This window comes from Mobula birostris, chromosome 6 (assembly GCF_030028105.1).
Source record: "Mobula birostris isolate sMobBir1 chromosome 6, sMobBir1.hap1, whole genome shotgun sequence".
NCBI lineage: Eukaryota > Metazoa > Chordata > Chondrichthyes > Myliobatiformes > Myliobatidae > Mobula > Mobula birostris.
The window spans coordinates 104,916,866-104,935,675 of NC_092375.1; the positions used below are offsets into that span (position 1 = coordinate 104,916,866).

An 18,810-nucleotide genomic window follows, 5' to 3' on the forward strand; every position below is an offset into this window, starting at 1 on the left:
TTCAGTTCAGTTCGTGGTAATTGCTGCCGTGGCGATGGACAGTGGGGGGAAGGAGAGAGAGAGCAAAAATGAATGAATATTCAAGGCTTCCAGACAGACCTTCGCAGTCAGTTTCCGGGCGAGTCCTTTGTGATGTCATCTGAAGTCACCGACCGTGACCCCCTCCGTTTCCAGATACGATCGTTTCCCTGCGGTGAACCTGGCACCCAGGCAAGGGCGGACACACACCAGGTTTCCGCCGATTGTGCCTTTCCACCCTGTGCGTTTATGGCCCGGTACTTCCCACCGACTTGTGAGAGACGCACCGCTTCCAGGGTCTCGTTACCTCGGGTGTCGTGTGTGTCCTGCCTTAGCGAACCTGTCCCTTTTTATCCCCCTGCTGGGGTATCGCCTGTCCATCAGTTCAAACAGTTCAGGGTTCAAAGGGGGAGCTGCTCCAGACAGCCCTCTCTCCCGTCCCTTCATTACACACCTCCAAAGGCTGCTCCATTGTTTTCCTTATCTCTCTCTCTCCTGAAGACAGGTGGCAGACCAACTGCTGATTCCACAGGACAGCTAACATCTTAATCTATGTGTATTCCTGTCACAGTCCCCATGTTGAAACTCATCCCACTGCCTGCAATCTTGCCTTGCCATCTGCCTGTTCTTTCTGACCACACACCACACGTGCTTGTCCACCAACTGCCCTGGATGCCATCCTCCTGCTAAATTAGTTTAAATCCTCTGGAGCTGCTCTAGCAAACCAGACTGCAAGGATATTGGTCCCCCTTCAGTTTAGCTACAGCCATTCACTTTTGTACAGGTCAGTCCTTCCCCAGAAGGCATCCCAATGGTTCAAAAGTTTGAATTTCTCCCCACTGCACCAGTCCCTCAGCCACACATTCATCTGAATAATCAACCTAGTCTTACCCTCACTGGCATGTCGACCTCCAAGGATACTACTTCGGAGGTCCTGCTTTTCAGCTTTCGAACTAGATCCCAAAATTCTCTCTTCAGGAGCTCCTCCATTTTCCTACCTCGTCATTGGTTCCAGTATGTATCAAGACTTTTGGCTTTCCACCTTTCCCCTTCAGAATGCCGTGGACCCAATCCGAGACATCCTTGACCCTGGTACCCGGGAGGCAACATACCACCTGAGTCTCTCTATTGCGTCAACAGAGTCTTGAGTCTACTCCTCTGACAATGGAATCCCCCATTCTCCCTCCTTCCCTTCTGATCCACAACACCACAGACCCGGTTGCTGCAGAAACCTCTTGGTAGGTCATCCCCCTCAACAGCATCCAAATAATAAGTATTGAGGGGATTGGCCACAGGGGTACTCTTCACTGGCTGCCTATTTCCTTTCCCTCTCCTGGCAGACATCCACTTATCTGCCACCTGCAACTTAGGGCTGACTACCTTTCTGTAGCTCCGATCTATCATCTCCTCGTTTGCCCGTATGAGCTGAAGGTCATTGACCTGCAGCTTCAGTTCCTTAGCACATTCTCTGAGGAGCTGTAACTCAGTGTACTTGGTGTGGATGTAGATATCTGGGAGGCTGGGGGTCTCCCAAAGTTCCCATATCTCACACAAAGAACACAACACAGCCCCTGGAGGAATTCTCACTGCACTAACTGTGCCCTAAAGGATGAAAAATGAAGAAGAAACTTACCTCATCCAAGCCTGTACTTTCCTGAACCTTTTAAGTCAAAGCCTCCCCACTGCAACACTGGTCCACTCCAACAATGACCGCTCCACTTGTCCCTACTTTATTTTTATTTGGGTTGTCCATTAAATACTTGCAAATGTTGTGAGCATTTGTGTCCCTCACACTCTCGGGCAGCATGCTCTAAAATTGATCCAAAGTTCCTCAAATCCCTTACAATCTTTTAACCCTTAGCCCATGTCTTCTTATTTTAGACAGCTCTGCTAAATGGAAAAGTCTCAGAGTTCAAAGTAAATTTATTATTAAGGTACATTTTATATATATATATAAAATCACCATGTACCCTGAGATTCATTTCACAATAGCATCAATGAAAATGCACATAAATGCTGACAATACTTGTTCTACCTTGTTTTTCCTAGGAATCTGCGCCATACTGTTTGAAACAAGGATGGGCTGTTTGGAGGAAACTGTTCCCGAGGAGACACAGAAGTTTATTGCGTCTGTCCTTGAGATGTTCACCTACTCAGCTTTACTCCCTCTCATTCCCAAAGCAATGTGGAAGTACATTCAGACCTGGAAAAAGTTTATAGCTGCGTGGGACTATATCTTTTATATCAGTAAGATGAAATTAGTTGTGTTGTTATTAATTTGAGCAGGTTGGAAACAGGACAAGTTGATGGGAAACTGGCACCATTGATCCTGTTCTTCTTTGGCAGCCCCGTGGGAGTCAGGATGACTTACTTTTACCAGAGCTGAAAGTGAGAGATGCTTTGAGTCACAGAACACAGAAACAGGCCCTTTGACCCATCTAGTCTGTGCTGAGCCATTAATCTGTCTAGTCCCATTGATCTCCACTTGGATCATAACCAACGTTCCCTCTAATTTTTAGTAGTCAGTATGCGCAAAAGTCTTATGTTGTGCAATTTTTTTTCCTGTGACAAAAGTATGTGGGCACTGAATGCACACATGGGACAGTTTATGTAGGTTTACAAGACACTGAACATAAAACTGCACAGAATAACAACAAAATAACATACATATTTAAGTCATGCACTCATAAAAGTTGCTGGTGAACGCAGCAGGCCAGGCAGCATCTATTGGAAGAGGTACAGTCGACGTTTCGGGCCGAGACTCTTCATCTAATTGAAAGAAGAGCTAGTAAGAGATTTGAAAGTGAGAGGGGAGGGGGAGATCCAAAATGATAGGAGAAGACAGGAGGGGGAGGGATGGAGCTAAGAGCTGGAAAGCTGATTGGCAAAAGGGATACGAGGCTGGAGAAGGGAGAGGATCATGGGACGGGAGGCCTAGAGAAAAAGAAAGCTGGGGGGAGCCCAGAGGATGGGCAAGGAGTTATAGTGAGAGGGACAGAGGGAGAAAAAAAGAGAGAAAAAAAAGGGGAAAGAAAAAAAAATCATAAAAATAAACAAACAAACAAATAAATAAATAAGGGATGTGGTACGCAGGGGAGGAGGGGCATTAACGGAAGTTAGAGAAGTCAATGTTCATGCCAACAGGTTGGAGACATTTAATTTTTATCATATTTAAATCACTCTTATTTTTTCTCTCTCCTGTCTTTGGCATTTACCCATTCTTTGCAAACTCTATCTCGACTAATAGAACTTCCGTCCCATTGATAGCTTTTGATTCTCATTAACGTATCAAAATGACGTTCACCTACACGGTTTCTCAGCTTGTTTTTGAGTTGATTCATTAGCCTAAAGCCTCGCTCACAGTCCGCATTAGACGCAAGAAAGGTTCCCCCAATGTCCACCAACTGTGCAAGGTTGCAAAACTGTTCATTTTGAAGTACAAATGCTATCATTTGAGCAAAGTTTGAAATCGGTTTGGATTTAATTTTTTCTTGCACGGAAAATTTGAAATCATTAAAGTGTCTAACTATTACAATATTTTCTGCTAGAAAATCATGATATTTTAGACATAAGGCATTAACTTGTTCATCGCCAAATGTGAAGTCACAATCTGCAATTACGGAGAAATCAAAAACTGACCATTCTTGTACCTCATCTTTGATCTTCTCTGGGTTTGATCGTTTTTGCTGTCGCTCATCTGCACTCAACCCTAACATGTGTAGCATTCCTGTAACGTGTAATGATGGGTTCTGTTGCCTGAACTTTTGTACACCGTCCAAATGTGATTTATTTGCCAAATGACGCTTCAAAACGTCAAGTTTCCAAATATCATCCCACTTCTTCCACTAGCAAATTCTCCAGCAACTTTTGCATCACGACAATACAAACAGATAACTCCAGTTTCCGAATCATACATAAATATTTCTCGTAGCTGAACGTTCATGACCTCATGAGCTTTCAGTGTAGCAGTTTCTACTATTTTGTTAAGCCTGTCATGGTCTGGTCCGAAGTTCGCCTTCCGGTTCACGGTCTGGTCTGTGGACTCTGGACTCCGGGTCTTCTGGCTGTCCCTTGTTTCGGTTGGACTTAACCATAAGCACCTGATGCTCATCTGGGGGCTGGGAATACAAGTGGCCCTGGGATCGAGGGTGGTCATCTTGTCAGTGTCTTCTTGGAGCAATCCGCTGGTTGAAGGCTAGTGCAGTCATCAGGATATGGATTTGGCTGTTCTGCAGCCTGCCGAGGTTACCGGCTGCCACGAGTCTTGGAGCCATCCTGGACCTAGCTCCCTTCCTGTCCCTTGCCTCTGTCGTGTAAGCCAGGCTGATTGCTGTTACCCTGCGGTTGGTTCTGCCCCTTCCTGTCCCTTGCCTCCGTGGGGTAAGTCAGGCTGATTGCCATTACCCTGCGGTTGGTTCTGCCCCTTCCTGTCCCTTGCCTCTGTGGGGTAAGTCAGGCTGATTGCCGTTACCCTGCGGTTGGTTCTGCCCCTTCCTGTCCCTTGCCTCCGTGGGGTAAGTCAGGCTGATTGCCGTTACCCTGCGGTTGGTTCTGCCCCTTCCTGTCCCTTGCCTCCGTGGGGTAAGTCAGGCTGATTGCCGTTACCCTGCGGTTGGTTCTGCCCCTTCCTGTCCCTTGCCTCCATGGGGTAAGACAGGCTGATTGCCGTTACCTTGCGGTTGGTTATGTCCCTTCCTGTCCCTTGCCTCTGTGGGGTAAGTCAGGCCGTTCTGCTGTTACCCGACGGATGGACCCGTCCCACATTGGTGTGGACAGAAAGTTGAATCCCGACTCTATATCTATGTATTGTCCAGTCTCATGTTAGTGTTGTGTTAAAAATGAGTCCCGGCTTTTTGAAGGATAAGTCCGGGCTCTGTGTTGATGTACAGTTCCCAGTCTGTACCCCAGCCTCCAGCGTCAAGCCTTGAGACCCCGGCTTCGTCCAGTCCTAGCCTAGTTTTGGGGATCTGAGCCCAAGGCAAGACCCAGGTTCTGGGTCCTTGTCCAGTCTCTGGCTCGGAGTCCAAGCCCAGGCTCCTAGTCCGCAGTTCCTTGTCCGGGTTCCCTGTTTCTTGTCCATGTCCTAGCCCAGGTCCTGCATCCTAGTCCTGTTCCTAGTACTTCAGCGTCTGTGTCTTGCATTTGGGTCCATTCCCAACGCCCCCATTGTGACAAAGCCATTCAACTTTAAACAAATTTGCAGTTCTTTTGCGCTTCATGCCCTTCGCTTCTTTGGAATGTGACATAGTGAATCAATATTTTTTCCAATAAAAACTTAGTAAGCTATCTACAGGATTTGAAACAGATCTTTGTAAACTTTACGATATGAACACTGTTATCAAACATGGCTGCCGCCGTGATGCAGCTGTACAAACCGGAACAGGAGAGGTGAGGTGCTGTAAATTAGTGACGTGCATTGTGGTATTTGAAAAACCGACTGATTAGTTAACAGAAGCAGTTAGCTAAAAGATTATTTTCCATAAGTATAATTATTAACTACTACAGTATTTTAGGTAACTAACTTTTTGTGCACACATTAACTTCCTTTCTGCGCTGGTTGAAAAATGTGTGTGCACGTGCACACGCGCACAGTTTAGAGGGAACTATGATCATAACCCTCCATACCTACCCCCCATCCATGTAATTTTCCAAATTTCTCCTAAATATTAAAATATTGAAGGGGAATGTGAGGGGAAACTTCTTCACTCAGGGAGTGGAACGAGCTGCCAGCACAAGGGGTGCATGCGAGCTGGATTTCAACGTTTAGTGGATAGCAGGGGTATGAAGGACTATGGTCCAGCTGCAGGCCAATGGGACTAGGCAGTTTAAATGGTTCAACAGGGACTAGATGGGCCAAAGGGCCTGTTTCTGTGCAGCATTTTTCGATGACTCTAACTTCCCCTCAATTCTTCCACTCACCTCTGCACTAGGGACAATTTACACTGGCTAATTAACCTACCAACCCACATGTCTTTGGGATATTGGAGGGGAACACTGCACATGGGGGAACCCATGCAGTGAGAGGGAAAATATGGAAACTCCACACACAGCCTGATGTCAGAATACAAACCCGTCTCTTCACCTTCTTTAACATGAAGAGTAAGAGGCAGATTTAAAGTGGTTGTATGTAATAAAATGCTTTGCCTTGTTTTAAATAGAAGAATGTTTAAATGTTTATCATAATTTTAAGGTGATTGGGGGAAAGTATAGAGGGGATGTGAGAGGTAGTTTTCTTTACACAGAGAGTGGTGGATGCATGGAATGCCATGCCAGGTGTGCAGGGGCGGTGCTAAGGTGGTGCTAGCTGCGGCTATAGCCCCAGCAGAAATTGCAATAGCCCCACCGAGAAATTTACTGCAGCTGCTTTGCTTTCTCTGTATAGTTTTAAATACAGCTTGTTTCTCCAGCTGATCTAGTGAAACAGTGCCTCCAATTACCATAGCACCCACGCAGCAATAAAGTTATAAGCTCTGTCAGATCCACTCTACACTTCTGCTTATTCGTTCGTTGTGAATGTTTTGCCGTTGCTGTCCTCAGATCAGTAAAGCTGATCTAAGATCACTTAAGGTGTTGATGTCACTCACTCTCACTCACGTGAGAGATTGATAGTATACATCCAGGCGCAGATCCATGGTCTCGCGAGACTAACGGATGCCACACGCACACATTGTGCTCTTACAAGCTAGCGTCGACCTGGCACATGCATTCTTTTGGCCGGCATGAAAAATGGATCGATTTTTAGCTAGAAAATAACCTCATCCAGAGGAATCAGTGGTGTCTCAGCCTGAGCATGTCTTAATTGAAAGTGACATGCAGAAGTAAGTGGGGATGAGGATGACAGCAGTTCACCGAAAGAGTGTAAGGGCGAAGTAGAGGAACAAGAAATAGAGCCGGATTCAGAAGAGAACGTGGCTGAAGCTGCTCTTAGTACTAGTGGGAATACTGTTAGCGATGTTAGCCAGCAGCCTGAGGAAGGACCCGGTCGGCCAGCATTGAAAAAGTACCCTTCACAACAGTTTGGCAATCAGCAAAGGAGTTTTATTCATGGCTGGTTTGGCCTGTACACCTGGCTGGAATATTCAATCATAAAAGATACTACGTTCTGCTTCGCATGCAGCATTTCCTGTGTGGAGGACATGGTTTCCATTCTGAATCTACCTTCACTGTCACCGGTTACCACAACTGGCGGAAAGCTACAACAGCTTTCAAAACCCACCATGTAAGTGCAGCTTATAAGTTTGCGATGGAGGCACGGGCCGAATTCAGATTGAGAAAACAAGACGGTTCAAGATTGGGAAATATGCTTGACAAAGGACATGCAAAGATTGTCCAAGAAAATCGTGAGTATGTGAGAGCAGTAGTTGAGTTTCTACGCTATACTGCATGTCAAGGCATTGCCCAGCGAGGACACCAGGAGGATGATGGATCTGGCAATAGGGGAAACTTCATTGAGTTGCTCAGTGTAATTGGACAGTTTGATTAGACTGTAGCTAAAAAAACAGAGGACAATCCTGGAAATGCGAAAAACACCCATCACGATATCCAAAATGAAATTATGGGTATGATGGCAGATATGGTCAGACATCAGAAATCAAGGAGGCTGGATATCTTGCCATCGTGGTGGATGAAAGTAAAGATTTGAGTAAAAAGGAGCAAATATCAGTGGTGGTGCGGTATTTGAATAACGAAACAGTGCTTGAAGAATTCTTGCTCTTCACTCCAGCAGAAGGATTGGACACAGAGTCGCTTCTTAAAAGCATTGAACAGACACTCACCCAGTGTGTTATTGATAAGAACACGTGTATGACGTAAGTGTTATGACGGGGCGGCAGTGATGTCCGGGTGCAATAACGGGGTACAAGAGAGGTTCAGGAAATAGGTCCCGCAGGCATTATATATACACTGCCATGCTCACAGACTTAACCTTGTTCTAGTGGATGTTGTGAGCAATGTACCACAAGCTGGTGAGTTTTTTTGAAACTGTGCAGCTGCTTTCCAATCACCTGTCCAGCTCTTGTCTCCATCCCTCCCCCTCCTGTCTTCTCCTATCATTTTGGATCTCCCCCTCCCCCTCCCACTTTCAAATCTCTTACTAGCTCTTCCTTCAGTTAGTCCTGACGAAGGGTCTCGGCCCGAAACGTCGACTGTACCTCTTTCTAGAGATGCTGCCTGGCCTGCTGCGTTCACCAGCAACTTTGATGTGTGTTGCCCTTTTCAAACTCTGTTGCCCACGATCTTGTCATGAAGAAACAGAGAGAACTGGAATCAACTGCACAGACCGTGGAGTTGAAGAAATTGTCAGATACATGCTGGGCATGGCGGTAAACAGCTTTGTGGGCTATAAGGAAATCACTCCCTGCCATTCTAGCTACACTACAGGATATTATGGGTCAACCAAATGCACAGAGGAAAACGGAGGCCAGAGCTGTAAATGGACTGATTGACGAGCAGTTTACTTTACTTCTCACTCTGTTTGAGGATTTATTCCGAGTCACCAAGTTCATGTCAGACCAGCTACAATTCCCCAGTTTGGAAATTTCATCCACTGTGGACTTGGCTCAGTCTGTTATCGATGCACTCTCAGCAAAACGTGGAGAGGAATCATGGAGTGAAATTCAGACAAGAGCTAGGGACCTGTGCGTCAAGGCCAGTATACAGAGCAGACCACATGAAAGGAGCCAGGCCCAGCCACCCCGCCGCCTACACGATTTTGTTGTTAAGGCCCAAACTGAATGCACACTTGTCACATCCTCTGATGACCTTCGCAACCACTGGTTCTATCCAGTTATAGACAGACTTCTGACTGAAATGAAAAGACGGTTCTCAGTTGAGACTAGGAGTGTTCTGACTGGAGTCTCAGCATTGAGTCCCAAACAAAAGTTCTTCCTAGACAAGAATTGTCTTTGCCCAATGGCCCAATACTATGGAGTGACTGAAGTGAACCTGACTGACTGCAGAGCGACATCAGGTTCGGCGTCTGCTGGAAACAAAAGCAAGGACAGACAGTGAATGACACAGTGGAATTTCTAGCTCTAATGAGACCCTACCGCGATGCATTTATAGATTTATGCAAACTAATCTGCATATCACTGACTCTACCTGTGACATCTGCCTCATGCGAACGGAGTTTCTCTCGCCTCAGACGCCTCAAAAACTACCTAAGGAACAGCAGCGGCAATGCTCGGAACAGCAACTTGGCCCTGTTGGCCATAAACAGCCGGAGGACCAAAGCACTTGACATCCAGAAAATCGTTGATGCTTTCGCCACCAATCACAACAACAGACGGACTGTGCTCCTCTGAAAACATCAGTGGTGAGTGCGGTTGATTTTTTAAAAATTTGGGCCAAGACTAATGCTGATTATTATTATTATTTTGTGGTGGATACCCCATAGTCCTTATGTTTCCTGCAAATCCTAAAATATTACATTTACTGCTATAAGCCTACTGGTTTTGATTAGACTTCCAAGCGGTGATTCTGTTGATTTTTGTTTTAAATTCAGTAGCCTAATTAACTGAGGTATTGCATGGTCAGAGTACGATTTGTCCAACCCCTGGTAAAACCTTGTATATGTTGTTTGCCTTATTTGATTTTAATAACGGTGTATCTTTTGGCATTGTCTGTCTATGTAATGCAAATAGCAGTGGACATTGTGGGTTAGTGTTGTGTTTTTCAGTTGAAAAGCACGCATTTGACGCTGATTGTGGGATTGGTGCGTGATTCATGTTGTGCGCTGTGGGTCGGAGGCTCTGCTGGTTTGTTTGTTTATGCTCGGTGTGGCCCGGGTTGTCTCCGATGCTGTTGACACTGTCACAGTTCACTTCCATATTAGATCTATCAATTGCTGTTGCTTGTGAATCAACGGAGGCATTTATAGTCGCACATAATGCTTGAAACTGGCTTTTTAACGCCACGCGTCTGGCCTTGTGAATACATATTACCATACAGTGCATCCCTCAGCACCATCACTGAATAATTCAGCCCCTCCGTAGCACCAGCTAGAACAAATCTCTGGTGCCGCCACTGCAGGTGTGGTGCTAGAGGCAGATACATTAGACATATTTAAGAAACTCTTAGATGGATGATAGAAAAATGGTGGGCTGTGCAGGAGGGGAGGGTTAGATTGATCTTATCGTAGTTAAAAGATTGGCTGAATGTAGTGGATGGAAGGGCCTGCTGTAATCTGAATCTGAACCTGTGAGCATTATGTGCTGATTCCAAAAGTGCTTAAAGAAATAAAACTGCACCCAAAAAAGTACAAGAAGTGGAAGGGGCCCCGTCCTGGAGAATGGTCTGCTAGTGGGTGTGCATTGTAAAATGACTCTTAATTCCCAGGCACTGTCAACCATTTACACACCTGTATTGCTGACGCATCCTCCTCCCTCCCCTGATGAGTTATTTAAAGTTTAAAGGAGATTTATGAGGCCACAGTTGCCTGGGACAGTGCCAGGGAACGTAATGGAAGCAGATATCACTGTGGCATTGAAAAGACACAGAACACAGATCAATACTGTACAGTACAGGCCCTTTAGCCCATGATGTTGTGCTGACCTTTTAGCCTGTTCCAACATCAATCTAACCCTTCCCTCCTACATAGCCCTAATTTTTTTTATCATCCCTGTGATTATCTAGGAGCTTCTTAAACGCCGGTAATGTATCTGCCTCTACCACCACCCAGGGCAAGGCGTTCCACAGACCCACCTACTCTCTGTGTCAAAATCCCACCTTCTGCATTTCGACAGGCACATGAACGTGAGAGCTATGGATCACGTGCAGGCAGATATCCAGTTTAACTCTGCATCGTGGTTAGCTCCGTCACTGAAAGACCTGTGCTGTACATTACACTCAGTGGCCACCTTATTGGGTGCATTCTGTGTCTAACTAACTGCCCACTGGGTGTATGTCCATGGTCATCCACTTCAAGATTCGACACCTTGTTGATTCAGAGATGTTCTTCTGCACACCAGTGTTCTTTGAGTTACTGTTGCCCTCCTGTCAGCTTGAACCAGCCTAGCAGCACTCAGCTGAACTCTCTCGTTTGCCCACAGCACTGCTGCTCACGGGATGCTTTTTGTTTTTCACACAATTCTTTCTAAACTCTAGGCTGTTGTGCATGAAAATCTCAGGAAATCAGAAGTTTCTGAGATATTCAAAACATTCTGTCTGGTGCCAACAATCATTTCAAGATCAAAGTCACTTAGATCACGTTTCTTCCCCATTCTGATGTTTGGGCTGAACAACAGCTGAGCTTCCTGACCATGTCTGCATGCTTCTGTGCATTGAGTTGCTGCCACATGATTGACTGATGAGGTATTTCCATTACTGGTATGAACCATAGAACCATAGAAACTACAGCACAGAAACAGGCCCTTTGACCCTTCTTGGCTGTGTTGAACCATTTTCTGCCTAGTCCCACTGACCTGCACACGGACCATATCCCTCCATACACCTCCCATCCATGTATCTGTCCAATTTATTCTTAAATGTTAAAAAAGAACCCGCATTTACCACCTCGTCTGGCAGCTCATTCCATACTCCCACCACTCTCTCTGTGAAGAAGCCTCCCCTGTATGTACAGGTGTGTCTAATAAATAGGCTACAGGAACAGATGTTCTACGCACGTTCAATGTTCCAGGTGACGGCACCCATGATCTCTTGTATCTACAAACAGTAACTTGTCCAAATGTTGTACTTCACTGATTTATACTGCCCTGTATTCTAATGTGCACCATTCGGAAATGGTATTGGTATTAACATAGTAACATACAAAACATACAGCACAATACAGGCCCTTCGGCCCACAAAGCTGTACTGAACATGTCCCTATCTTAGAACTACCTAGGCTTTGCCCATAGCCCTCTATTTTTCTAAGCTCCATGTAGCCAACAAGGTGTCTCTTAAAAGACCCGATTGTTTCCACCTCCACCACTGTCACCAGCAGCCCATTCCACACACTCACCATTCTCTGCGTAAAAAACTTACCCCTGACATCTCCTCTGTACCTACTTCCAAGCACGTTAAAACTACGCCCTCTCATGCTAGCCATTTCAACCCTGGGGAAAATCCTCTGACTATCCACATGATCAATGCCTCTCATTATCTTGTACACCTCTATCAAATCACCTTTCATCCTCCGTCTCTCCAAGGAGAAAAGGCCAGGATCACCCAACCCATTCTCATAAGCCATGTTCCCCAATCCAGGCAACATCCTTGTAAATCTCCTCTGCACCCTTTCTATGGTTTCCATGTCCTTCCTATAGTGAGGCAACCAGAACTGAGCACAGTAATCCAAGTGGGGTCTGACCAAGGTCCTATATAGCTGCAACATTACCTCTCTCCTCTTAAACTCAATTCTATGATTGATGAAGGCCAATGCACCGTACGCCTTCTTAACCACAGAGTCAACCTGCGTTGCAGCTTTGAGTGTCCTATGGACTCGGACCCCAAGATCCCTCTGATCCTCCACACTGCCAAGAGTCTTATCATTAATACTATATTCCGCTGTCATATTTGACCTACCAAAGTGAACCACCTCACACTTATCTGGGTTGAACTCCATCTGCCACTTCTCAGCCCAGTTTTGCATCCTATCGATGTCCAGCTGCAATCTCTGACAGCCCTCCACACTATCCACAACACCCCCAACCTTTGTGTCATCGGAAAATTTACTAACCTATCCCTCCACTTGCTCATCCAGGTCATTTATAAGAATCACGAAGAGAAGGGGTCCCAGAACAGATCCCTGAGGTCACCAGCCTCCATGCAGAATATGACCCGTCTACAATCACTCCTTGCCTTCTGTGGGCAAGCCAGTTCTAGATCCACAAATCAATGTCCCCTTGGATCTCATGCCTCCTTACCTTCTCAAAAAACCTTGCATGGGGTACCTTATCAAATGTCTTGCTAAAATCCTTATACACTACATCTGCAGCTCTACCTTCATCAATGTGTTTAGTCACATCCTCAAAAAATTCAATCAGGCTTGAAAGGCATAACCTACCTTTGACAAAGCCATGCTGACTATTCCTAATCATATTATGCCTCTCCAAATGTTCATAAATCCTGCCTCTCAGGATCTTCCCCATCAACTTACCAACCTGAAGTAAGACTCACTGGCCTATAATTTCCTGGGCTATCTCTACTCCCTTTCTTGAATAAGGGAACAACATCTGCAACCCTCCAATCCTCCAGAAACTCTCCTGTCCTTATTGATGATGCAAAAATCATTGCCAGAGGCTCAGCAATCTCCTTCTTCGCTTCCCACAGTAGCCTGGGGTACATCCCGTCCGGTCCTGGTAACTTATCCAACTTGATGCTTTCCAAAAGTTTCAGCACATCCTCTTGCTTAATATCTACATTCTCAAGCGCTTCAGTCCACTGCAAGTCATCCCTACAATCGCCAAGATCATTTTCCGTAGTGAATACTGAAGCAAAGTATTCATTAAGTACCTCCGCTATTTCCTTCGGTTCCATACACACTTTTCCACTGTCACACTTGATTGGTCCTATTCCCTCACGTCTTCTCCTCTTGCTCTTCACATATTTGTAGAATCCCTTGGGATTTTCCTTAATCCTGTCCGCCAAGGCCTTCTCATGGCCCCGTCTGGCTCTCCTAATTTCATTCTTAAGCTCCTTCCTGCTAGCCTTATAATCTTATAGATTCCTATCATTACCTAGTTTTTTGAACCTTTTGTAAGCTCTTCTTTTCTTCTTGACTAGATTTACAGCAGCTTTTGTGCACCACGGATCTTGCACCCTACCATCCTTTCCATATCTCATTGGAACGTACCTACTCTCTTAGAACCCCATGCAAATAGCCCTGAACATTTGCCGCATTTCTTCAGTACATTTCCCTGAGAACATCTGTTTTCAATTTATGCTTCCAAGTTCCTGCCTGATAGCCTCATAGTTCCCCTTACTCCATTTAAGTTATCGTATCTCCCTCCGATGTTATGGTAAAAGAGATAGAATTTTGATCACTATCTCCAAAATGCTCCCTGACCAGGTTCATTTCCCAATACCAGATCAAGTACAACCTCTCCTTTTGTAGGCTTATCTATATATTGTGTCAAGAAACCTTCCTGAACACACCTAACAAACTTCACCCCATCTAAACCCCTCACTCTAGGGAGATGCCAATCAATATTTGGGAAATGAAAATCTCCCACCACAACAGCCCTGTTATTATTACTCCTTTCCAGAATCTGTTTCCCTATCTGCTCCTCGATGCCCTGTTACTATTGGGTGGTCTATAAGAAACACCCAGTAGAGTTATTGACCCCTTCCTATTCCCAACTTCCACCCACAGAGACTCTGTAGACAATCCATCCATGACTTCCTCCTTTTCTGCAGCCGTGACACTATCTCTGATCAGCAGTGCCACACCCCCACCTCTTTTGCTTCCCTCCCTGTCCTGTCTGAAACATTTAAAGCCTGGCAATTGAAGTAGCCATTCCTGCCCCTGCACCATCCAAGTCTCTGTAATGGCCACAACATCTTAGCTCCAAGTGCTGATCCATGCTCTAAGCTCATCCGCTTTGTTCATAATATTTCTCACATTAAAATAGATACACCTCAAACCATTGTTCTGAGCGCATCCCTTCTCTATCACCTGCCTATCCTCCCTTTCGCACTGTCTCCAAACTTTCTCTATTTGTGAGCCAACCTCCCTTTCCTCCGTCTCTTCAGTTTGACTCCCATCCCCCAGCAATTCTAGTTTAAACACTCCCCAACAACCTTAGCAAACCTTCCTGCCAGGATATTGGTCTCCCTTGGAATCAAGTGCAACCCGTCCTTTTTGTACAGGTCACACCTGCCCCAGAAGAGGTCCCAATGATCCAGAAATCTGAATGCTTGCCCCCTGCTCCAATCCCTCAGCCACGCATTTAACCTTCAGCTCATTCTATTCCTATACTCACTGTCACGTGGCACAGCCAGTAATCTTGAGATTGCTACCTTTGAGGTCCTGCTTCTCAACTTCTTTGCTAACTTCCTGTTGTCTTTTTTCAGGACCTCCTCCCTTTTCCTACCTATGTCGTTGGTACCAATATGTACCACGACCTCTGGCTGTTCTCCTTCCCGCTTCAAGATATCGTGGACGTGATCAGAAACTTCCCGGACCCTGGCACCTGGGAGGCAAACTACCATCCGCGTTTCCCTCCTGCATCCACAGAATCACCTATCTGACCCCCTAACTATAGAGTCCCCTATCACTGCTCCCATCCTCTTCCTTTCCATGCCCTTCTGAGCCACAGGGACAGACTCTGTGCCAGAGACGTGGCCACTGTTGCTTCCCCCAGGTATGCCATTCCCCCAACAGCACTCAAGCAGGAGTACTAATTAAGGCGGACAGCCGCTGAGGAACTCTCTAGTACCTGCTTCTTGTCCTTCCCTCTCCTGACTGTTACCCAGTTCTCTGTCTCCTGTGGTCCCGGATGACTATCTGCCTTTAGCTCCTCTCTGTCACCTCCTCACTCTCCCTGACCAGATGATATTGGTTTATCATTGTCACATATACCAAGATACAGTTACAAAAACTTGTCTTGCATCCTGTTCATTGGGATCAGAACATTACACAGTGCAGAACAAGCTCAAACACAATGCAGGGTAAAGTAACAGCTTGAGGGAAAGTGGTGGAGTCCAAGTAAACAATAAGGTACAAGATCATAATGAGGTAGATTGTGAGGTGAAGATTCCAACTTGCCATTCAAGGGAACTATTTAATAATCTTGTAACAATGAGTAGAAGCCATCCTTGAGCCTGGTGGTGCATGCTTTCAGGCTATTGTATCCTCTACCTGACAGGAGAGAGAAGAGAGAATGTTTGGGGTAGGTGGAGTCTCTGATTATACTAGCTACTTTACTGAGACAGCGAGAAGTGCAGACAGGGTACTTGGAAGGTAGTTTGGTTTCCATGCTGTACTGAGCTGTGTGCACAACTCTCTGCAGTTTCTTGTGCACAGTTGTTGTCAGTCCAAGCTCTTATGCATCCAGATAGGATGCTTTCTATGTTGCATTGACAAAAGTTGGTAAGGGTTGATAAGGACATGCTGAATTTCTTTAGTCTCCTGAAGAAGTACTAACTGGTTGATCTTTAAATTAGTTTACAAACCATAACAGTGATCAATTTCTGTAGAATAGGGGGTGGTCATAGGTGCTCTTTGTGATTTTTTTATAAGTGACTTGGATGAGGACGTAGAGGGGTGGATTCATAAGCTTTCAGATGACACCGAAAGTTGGTGATGTTGTGGGATCCCAACTCTTGCAGATCTGCTAGTGCTTTAGAGGTGCTGAGAATTCAACTTCTGGAGTTCTGCTGGAGGCAAGGGACAGGGGAGTTCGATTTCTGCAGGCCTGCTGAAGCTCGTGGACTGTGGGGAGGTCAATTCTTGTAGGTCTGATGGAGGTGAGGGACAGGGGTTAATTAAATTATTCAGGTCTACTGGAGGTGAGGGACAGGGGCAAGTTCAATTCCTGCAGGTCTGCTGGAGGTGAGGAACAAGACATTCTATTCCTGCGGGTTCGCTGGAGGTGAAGGACAGGGGAGTTCAAATCTTGCAAGTCTGCTAGAGGTGAAGAATGGGGAGTTCAATTCTTGCAGGTTAGCTAGAGGTAAGGGATGGAGATTTGAATTCATGCAGAATTGCTGGCACTTGTGTGGTGTGGGGAGGTCAATTCCTGCAAGTCTGCTGGAGATGTGGGACATGGAAGAGTTCACCTCCTGCATGTCTGATGAGGTCAGGGACAAGAAGTTTCCAAATCCTGCAGGTCTGCTGGAGCATGAGGGTGGGGGAATGCCCAACTCCTGCGGATCTGCGGGAGTTGTCAGACAGTCAGGGGGGTTGCTTCAGCTCCTGCTGGTCTGCTGGTGCTGCATGCTAACCGCCAATATTTTACTGGATCTAACGAATTGCACATCTTTGATCTTTAGCTGAGAAGCTCGTGAAAAAGAAGACAAAGGAGATCCAGGAGAAAATGGAGAAGGGAGAGGAAGTGAGTGGGAAATATCTCACACACCTGTTGACCAACACCAAAATGACGCCTTTGGACATCTACGGCAGTTTGTCTGAATTACTGTTGGCTGCAGTGGATACGGTAAGAGAAGCAGGTTCATTAATAATGTTTAGATCAAAAAGAACAAAATTCAAAGTTCAAAGTAAGTTTATTATCAAAGAATGTATGTATCACCATAGACTACCCTGAGATTCATCTTCATGCAGGCATTTCAGTAGAACAAAGAAACGCTATAGAATGAATGAAAAACTACACACAAACACTGGTAAACAAGCAATGTACAAAAGAAAACAAACTATGTAAATACAAAAAAATCACTAAGTATATGAATAATTTTGACCAAATGAGTTATAGAGTCCTTGACTGTGAGTCCAGAGATTGTGAAACAGTTCAGTGTCTTTCAATATTTTTATTAGTTTCTACATAGAAGAATACAGAGTACAAGAAAGAATATATAACGATATAAAAAACTACCAATTACCAATATATTGCGTATATTAAAATGGGAATGTCAGTTTTTAATAAATCCAGTCTGATCGTCAGAAGTAATAGAAAGTAAAATATTTTCAATTATACGAGCCAGAACTTCAGAAAGAATTTTATTATCAGAATTGAGTAATGAAATTGGCCTTTATGAAGAGCATTCAGTTGGATCTTGTTCTTTTTCAGGATAAGTGAAATAGAAGCTTCAGAAAAAGATTGAGGCAAACTATCCAATTTGAAAGAATCCATAAAGACTAAGTGTAACTGCGGTATAATTAATGAAGAAAAAGCCTTATAAAATTTTCCAGAAAATCCATCTGGACCTGGAGCCTTCCCCAAGTGTAATGAATGTATAGCCGCAGCGATTTCCTCATAAGAAATGGGTTGATCCATCTGTTTGCAATCATTTGCAGAAAGTGCCGGGATATTGAATTGGTCTAGAAAATTAATCATTACAGTATTATCTTTAGGGGAATCAGAACTATAAAGTTTAGAATAGAATTCTCTAAGGGTATCGTTTATTTCAGAATAATCAGTTGTCCTATCAACATTAGTTTTGCAAATTTCTTTAATTTGTCATTTAACTGCAGAAGTTTTTAATTGGTTGGCCAATACTTTGCCTAATTTATCTCTGTGAATGTAAAATTGAGTTTTATCTTTAAGAAGTTGAGTTTCAATTGGATATGTTAACAGAAGTTCATATTTAGTTTTAACTTCAACATGTCTTTCATATAAAACAAGAATTAGAGCTAGAGCATATTTTTGATCTAATTGTTTCAATTGATTGGCTAATTCAATTCTTTCTTTATTAACTTTATTCTTAACATTCACAGTATAAGAAATAAATTGTTCTTTCATATAGGCCTTGAAAGTATCCCATACAATAAGATTAGAAGTCTCTTCCTTTTTGTTCTCTTCAAAAAACAAAATCATATGCTTCTCCAGAAATTTTTAAAATTCCTTATCAGATAACAAAGTTGTATTAAAATGCCAAAATCTGTTGGTTTGAGGAAAACCAGGGAGTTTTAAAGATAGAAATATAGGAGCATGATCTGAAACAGCAATCTCTTTATATTCACAGGAATGATCTGATGAAATCATTTGACTATTGACAAAAAAAATCAATCCTGGAATATGTATGATGAACATGGGAAAAAAACGAATACTCCCTATCTAAAGGATATAAAAAAACACCAAACATCAACTATACCACACTTCAATAAAAAGGATTGAATAAACAAAGCTGACTTATTTAGAGATGCTGGTTTAGAAGATGATCGGGCTAAAATTGGGTCTA

The 18,810-nt window shown here is 44.5% G+C and overlaps 1 protein-coding gene across 1 annotated transcript in view; it reads left to right on the forward strand.

Moving 5' to 3' along the window:
• The window catches only part of LOC140199857 (sterol 26-hydroxylase, mitochondrial-like), a 201,458-nt gene that overhangs the window by 161,542 nt on the left and 21,106 nt on the right, over positions 1-18,810 (forward strand). The window contains exons 4-5 of the mRNA XM_072262363.1: positions 2,068-2,265; positions 16,948-17,111. Coding sequence (XP_072118464.1) covers positions 2,068-2,265; positions 16,948-17,111 — 362 coding nt within the window. The remainder of the gene's footprint in view (positions 1-2,067; positions 2,266-16,947; positions 17,112-18,810) is intronic.